The sequence below is a fragment of the Rosa rugosa genome, chromosome 3, assembly GCF_958449725.1.
Source record: "Rosa rugosa chromosome 3, drRosRugo1.1, whole genome shotgun sequence".
Taxonomy (NCBI): domain Eukaryota; kingdom Viridiplantae; phylum Streptophyta; class Magnoliopsida; order Rosales; family Rosaceae; genus Rosa; species Rosa rugosa.
In genome coordinates, this window is record NC_084822.1 from 17756320 (window position 1) to 17763727 (window position 7408).

Consider the following 7408-nt stretch of genomic DNA (forward strand, 5'->3'; position numbering starts at 1 on the left):
AAGAGATTCTTGCGTAGGACAAACGTACCACGTGGCTGCAAGAGAGTGTTTTGGGTATTTTCTTTTAATAATTAAGGATAGTTTCAGTATACACTTAAAATTTTCTGAGTTTTGATTGGGTTGCCCCAACGCCTCGTGGTATGTTTGCCTTATGTAAGAATTTCTCTGGGTGATTTCCTCCCAATGCTTGCAACCTTTCAAGTTTCAACCTTATTCCATTTATTGCTCGCCACGTTGTATCCAACTATCCATAAGAATTAGATAATTAATACACTCAAAAGACAACTTTCTAATTTCTCTTTATACTCTTATTTAATTTTATCTGCTTTTTAAACTCTTTAATCATTTCACGTTTCTGAACTTCTTCTTCTTTTTTTCAATAAAAAGATTTTTTTTTTAATTAGTTTGATTAGTTTTTGTTGGGGGAAGCCATTGAGCCAATACCAAATACCTTGAAAAGGTCCTCTGAGGCGTCCCTTCTTTCCCTCGGTGCGACACCAACAAATAATTTTTTTTTTTCCTGAAAAAATAAAAAACAAAAATAAATTTTCAGTGTCGGCAACGACGCCGTACCAACCAGAAAACAACTTCCACCAATCAGACTACGCCATCTCATCAGCTCGCACGCTCACACCTTCCGAGTGGAAAGTATTCGAGTCCCCTCTCCTCCCCTTTCGATTCCTTTTAGCATGGAATACACACAGTCCACCTCATTCCCATTTCATTTCCGAAAGAAAGAGAGAGAAGCCTCTCTCTCTCTCTATCTGGCTCTGCTCTCTCTCACTCTCACACTCTCTGTTAGGGTTTTCACAGAGCCAGAAAGAAAGAGTGCCTTCTCCGCCTCACAATGTGAGTCTTTCTTCCTTCAATAATCCCCAATTTCACGGTATTATTATTTTTTTTCTTCAGAAAAATGGCGATTTTTATTTTATTTTGTTTTTCGCTTCATGAAATTGAGCAGTTTTTGTTTGTTTTGTTTCTGAATTCTTTCATCAGACGGACAGATTCCCCCAATTTTTTTTTTTTTTCATTTTTTTTTTCTTGCTGTGATTGACGATTTGAAGGATCAAGTTGATGTTTTTAGTGCCCTTAGATACCAAAATGGTGAATTTTGTTTTGTTCTTTTCAGTAATGATAAATGAGTTTTAATTTTGTTTTGGTTTTTTTGCTTGTGCTCAGTGTTTTCTGCAAATTTGGTGAGGTATGGAGCCGGCAGTGGATATACGGCCCGGTAAAGACGCCACTTACGACGGTATACGTCTCACTATTACATGGCATTTTTGTTTAGGCGCATTGGGTTTGCATGCACAAATTTTTGTACCGGCATTGCTGTGGCTTTTGAGAAGAACTTGTATTTGGTTTATAGTTACGGTTTTAGTAAACCTTGTGAATTTTGTTCATCACAAGTAAATGCAGCGAAAAAGTATTATCCTGGGATATTTTGTGTTGCAGAGATAATGGGGACTAGGTAATGATTAGGGAATAGTCGATGTGGTAAATGAAGAAACATAAGAGGAACACAATATTTCTCAAACTTTATAGTTGATTTTCTGATACGTCAAACTATTCTTTTTAGTACAAAAATAGTGAACCTTAGGAGGTGTATGAAGCAAGTATACTCTGCCTTTTTATTTTTATTTCTATTTTTTTTTTCCCGACAGCTTCATTGCAGCTGGAACTGAATATGAGCGCGTAGATTAATTGGAGTTAAAATGTCCTGCTTTCAGAATTTAAAAAAGTAATACTGATTGCTTGGAGCACTATCTCCCTTGTGGTTGATAATACTATGATTGAGCAGTTTTTCATATACAAGTTAAGTAATATATAAAATGTTTCATTAGACTTTTTTCCAAGTTAAGCATTGTAATTCATCCATGTTACAATGCTTTAGATGCAATTGCATGTGCCCAATTGAGAGATCACGACATATGTTTCCAGTCATGGTATTCAGTCATTCACAAAGCAGAAATGGAAGTTTTGTCAAAACTTTCTTCTCTTTTCTGTCCTGGTGCTCATTGTAATATCTTAGATACATGGTTTTATGTTGGTTTAGTGATTTTCTCATTTCCCACAAGTTTGTTATATCTTGTTAAAACCCATGTTACCATCTGAAATCAGGTTTGTATTCCAAGGGGCATAAGAGGTTGAAATTGTCTTCTGATAGAAATGTATGTGATGGAATGGTCTTGTCTGCAAGTATGCATAGTGAAATTGTACAGAAGCCATGTTCTACTTCTGCAGTTGTCGATTACACTGATCCGTTAGCTATACAAAACTTGCTGGAGGGATTAGATGACAGTGGTAAATATGGAAGTGTTGCAAAGGACATGAAGACATTTACTGCTCAAATACATCAAGTACTGAACCCTTTGCTTGCAAAATACCCCACACTATCAAATGCATACTTTAAAGAGGAAAGAAGGCATAGTCAATTGGCTCCTAAATTAGCAATTCAACAAGCTCCGTCCCTGGCACAAAATAATGTCATTGATTTGGATGATGACTGTGTTGACAATGCTCCGGCAGCATCATCGCCTATTGTAATCATTGATTCAGATGAGGAACAGAATGAAGATCAGAGGCCTTCTTACTCTTTCCAGGAGGTTTTTATGACACAACCATCTTATTCTTTCAAGGATGTAATTATGCCACAGCCATCTCAACAAGTTTTCAGGAAGCACTTTGGGGTATGTTTGACCCATATGTCTTATGAGATAATGAGTAGTGCAATAATGTTTGATAGATGATGATTTGGCTTGTAATTTCTGCATTTCATTGTCATCCTGTTTTTGTGTTATCTGTCAAATGATTGGTTGGAGTACCTTGTTCAGGTGAGGGATCGAGTAGAAGAAGCAAGTCTGTCTGCTGGAACTGAAACAAATAAAGATCCAGGTGTTTATGTGGGTGTAGAAGATGAAGAAAGTACCGAAGATGATGATGGTTTAGGAGATGCATGGATGGAAATGTCAATGGCATTAGAATCTTCAAAGGTATTGTTTATATTCTTTCTTTACAATAAGTGTCCTGATGTCAAGTGATTGGTATAAACTTTAGGGTTGTTTTGAGCTAAAATATGTCTGATCATTTTTCAGAGCTGCAATCCGAGTATGTACTCATTATTTTATATTGATTTTTATCTTGTTCTGATAGGATGTCACTGTAGACCCTTTATCTGAAGAAAGAACGAATGAAGGCGACTGTGAGCATTCTTTTGTCTTAAAAGATGATCTTGGATATGTTTGCCGCATCTGTGGGGTTATTGACAGAGGAATTGATACAATATTTGAGTTTCAGTATAACAAGGTATAGCTTCTCCCCTGAGTACCTAGAATACTATCATGTTAGTATTATCAGCTTGCTAAGTTGCTTCTGGAAAGAGCTATAAATGTATGTGCAGTTTAGTTCTTTTTGGATATTCATTTGCCTGCAGGTAGTGGTGATGTAGAATATTGGTACTAGGACTAAGCCACCAAGGAAACAGAGAATTTTAACAGCCCTTGAATGAGTGGGAGGTCTTTCATATGCGTTTAATTAGATTGGCCCCTAGGGTTACTAAGTTTTGTCTAGCTCAAGTTAAGGCTCGTTGCTTTTACAGAAATCATGTTAAGAATTGGTGATGCCAAGGACGGAGGATGCTTGTGGGCAACCTGGGCTACACCCCATGTAGAATTTCTTAAGAAAATCCCCTCTACGTAATATAAAATTAATTTTTGCTAATAAGTGAAGGTTATACTCTATGCAGAATGAATCCAAGTTATATATTTTATAATTTTATTATAGCTCAAGCATTATTTCAAAAGGGTTTGTAGTTTAGTTTATGGTTCCCAAGATCTTTTACATCAAAGAAAATAGATTTTATAAATAAAGTCTAGCCCACCCCTTTTTTAAATCCTGTCTCTGTCCCTGGGTGATGCTAAAATTAATGTTGGGCCATGTGAAGATTCAGTTCATCCTGACACTCTTTGTTTATGAGTCATTCCTCTAGTCGAATGTCCATGTAATCAAAATACGTGAATTGGTCTGGATTTAGGCTTTCTACATTAAAGTATTAAACTAACCTTTATGATCATTGTATGGAGTGCATAAAATGTCACTCCTTAGCAAAAAACCTATTAATCTACTCAACACTTGAAAATCCCCATTTACCAACTAGTGAACTGTAGTATCCTTAGACAGCTGCTCTACTGTTTTCTCTCCAACAGTTTCCCACCTGGATTTTGTCACCAGTAGACAACTCACCAAAGTAATTCTGTTTTTGGACAAGGAAACAAGGGGTGGCTTCTTACTACTCCTGAGATCCAATACAGTATGGTTAATAGAAACACCTAACATCTGTCTCTGAAGGTTCCATGCTCAAATGACCTGACCATGTTTCACATTGCTGAATGAAAATAAGTTAATCATGGTATTGAGAGTAAGAGATTGCAATAAATTCGGTGCAGGCTTATAATACATACTTTATTGCAGATCGAAAATGAATTCATCGAGTTGAACTTTTTATTTATGCCTTGGATTCTAGTCTCTAGACTTGCCTCGATGTTATGTAATTAAAGTCAATAGATGCATCTGCTTAAACTAATTGACAAGATATCTGATGCCAATGGCTACATATCCTCTTTTGGAAATTAAGTTTCATTTTGTCACATCTTCATGTACTATTTCAGGTCAAAAGGAGTACAAGAACGTACATGCCTGATTCTCGTAATGGGAAAGACAGAGATTCAACTGAGACGGGTGGAGTTAAACTTTCTGAAGATGGTTTGATAATAACTGAAATATCTGCTCACCCAAGACATATGAAGCAAATGAAACCTCATCAACTGGAGGGTTTCAATTTTCTTGTTAGCAACTTAGTTGGTGATAATCCTGGTGGTTGCATCTTGGCCCATGCTCCAGGTTCTGGTAAAACATTTATGATAATTAGTTTCATGCAAAGTTTCCTAGCCAAGTATCCAAATGCTAGACCGCTGGTTGTTCTTCCTAAGGGAATATTGGATACATGGAAAAAGGAGTTTAAATATTGGCAAGTAGAAGATATTCCTTTATTTGACTTCTATGAGGCCAAAGCAGACAATCGGTCACAGCAGCTGGAGGTTTTGAAGAAGTGGGTAGATCAGAAGAGCATCCTGTTCTTAGGGTACAAACAGTTCTCCTCTATTGTTTGTGATCGAGAAACTAACCAGATATCAACTTCGTGCCAGGAGATATTGCTAAAGGCACCTTCAATTCTTATTATGGATGAAGGGCACACCCCTCGGAATGACAACACTGATGTATTCCAATCCATTGCAAAATTGCAGACACCTAGGAAAGTTGTACTTTCTGGAACTATTTATCAAAATCACGTGAAGGAAGTATTCAACATTCTGAATCTGGTTCGTCCTAAGTTTTTAAGATCAGAAACTTCCCGACCCATCATCAAGCGCATAATGAGTAGGGTAGATATAAAAGGTGCAAGGAAGCAGTTCAAAGCTGGTGCTGATAATGTTTTCTATGAACTAGTGGAGGATACTCTGCAGAGGGATACAGATTTCAGAAGGAAAGTGACTGTCATACATGACTTGCGTGAGATGACCAGCAAGGTCCTTCATTACTACAAAGGAGATTCTCTGGATGAGCTTCCTGGACTTGTTGATTTCACCGTGGTACTCAATCTAAGCGCCTGGCAGAAGCAGAAATTCCAGAAGGAATTCAAGAAGTTTGCAAGGAAGTTCAAGCAAAGTTCAGTTGGCAGTGCTGTTTATCTGCACCCAAAATTGTACTCCGTCTCCAAGGACTGGAAACCCTCTGATTCAAATGAAAAGATGGATGAGTTGATCGAGACGATAGACTTGAATGAAGGAATTAAGGCAAAATTCTTTTTCAATATGCTTAGGTTATGTGAGTCGTCTGGTGAGAAACTTTTGGTTTTCAGTCAGTACCTCCCACCTTTGAAATTTTTAGAGAGATTAACAGTCAAAACGAAGGGTTGGAGTCTCGGGAGAGAATTGTTTGTGATCACAGGGGATTCAAAGTCTGAGAATAGGGAGTGGTCCATGGAGAGATTTAACAATTCCCCTGATGCTAAGGTGTTTTTTGGCTCCATCAAGGCATGTGGAGAGGGTATATCTTTAGTAGGGGCTTCACGAGTAATAATTTTGGATGTTCATCTTAATCCCTCTGTGACCCGGCAAGCAATTGGCCGTGCATTTAGACCTGGTCAAAAGAAGAAAGTATTTGTATATAGATTGGTAGCTGCTGATTCCCCTGAAGAGGAAGATCATAGTACTTGCTTCCAAAAAGAATTAATTGCCAAAATGTGGTTTGAATGGAACGAATATTGTGGTTATCGGGATTTTGAAGTGGATACTGTTGATGTGAAAGATTGTGGTGATCTTTTTCTTGAAAGTCCAGTGTTGGGGGAAGATGTGAAGGTTCTGTACAGAAGGTTTGTGTGCTTGTGCATCCAATTTTGTCTTAATTGAGTTCCAACATCTATTTCTTTCTGACTTTGACCCAACTATTTTCTTTTTTGTTTCAGGTAGGTCCTTCCATCATAGTAAGGCAGAGGTACAGAGTAGAGGAAGTAGTCACAAAAGGTTTTAGCGTTAACTTTACTCAGCATGGGTGGTGAACATATCTTGGTATATGCAGGTTTTGTTTAGTCTTTTCAGAATTAGAGTCGTCTCAGAAGTATCTGATGAAATTCTGACATGTAAAAAGTTCTAAGAGTGGAAATTTTTGGAAGGCTATGTGGAGGGTGCTTCTTTGTATGATGATGTTGTTTACCCTTCAGAACTATGCTCTTTTATGATGTTTTGACATGTAAAAAGTTTTAAGAATGGAAAATTTGAAAAGGCTATTTTGAGGGTGCGTTTTTCGTATGATGATGTTGTTTACCCTGCAGGAACTCTTTTTTTTTTTTTCTGAGCTGGTTTATGCATCCCATTAAATTTCGGGTTAGATTCTACCGTGAAGTGTGTAGTTTAAATGATTCGTATAGCGGGCAGAGGATGATGTTTGTTTTCCAGATACTAGAAATTCATCTAAACCAGATGTACTGGGCAGGAGAAAATGTATGAAATATCCAGTATTAAGAGGATGGTTGTAGCAAGAAGAATGCTGCTACTTTCATTCTTTTGCAATTATAGAAAAACCATGACAAGAGAGCTCTACAAAATCTCCAAAATTGGGTTTAAAGTCCGCTGTATGTTCACTGTTTCATCGTTGTATGAGAATCTCTTGGCTCGTTGGCCTTAAACTGGTTCTAGCGTTTGGCACTTTGCTATCCCCAATAGGACAGGAGAACTAAGTGAATGCGTTAGAGTGAACAAACAATGGTCTAGGCCTTTCATTTCTTCCACTTGTGTTTGACTTTTGGGTAAAATGATCAGAGCTTTTGAATGCGCACAAACAATGGTAACTAAAC

At 37.5% G+C, this 7408-nt stretch overlaps 1 protein-coding gene across 1 annotated transcript; it reads left to right on the forward strand.

Moving 5' to 3' along the window:
- Positions 1–690: 690 nt before the first annotated feature.
- On the forward strand, positions 691–6854 carry LOC133736833 (protein CHROMATIN REMODELING 35-like). The gene is made up of 7 exons (XM_062164427.1): positions 691–849; positions 1180–1252; positions 2119–2687; positions 2832–2990; positions 3151–3303; positions 4665–6427; positions 6521–6854. Exons 2-7 carry the CDS (start codon positions 1204–1206, stop codon positions 6522–6524), a joined length of 2697 nt encoding a protein of 898 aa, XP_062020411.1. The 5' UTR covers positions 691–849; positions 1180–1203; the 3' UTR covers positions 6525–6854.
- Positions 6855–7408: the final 554 nt, after the last annotated feature.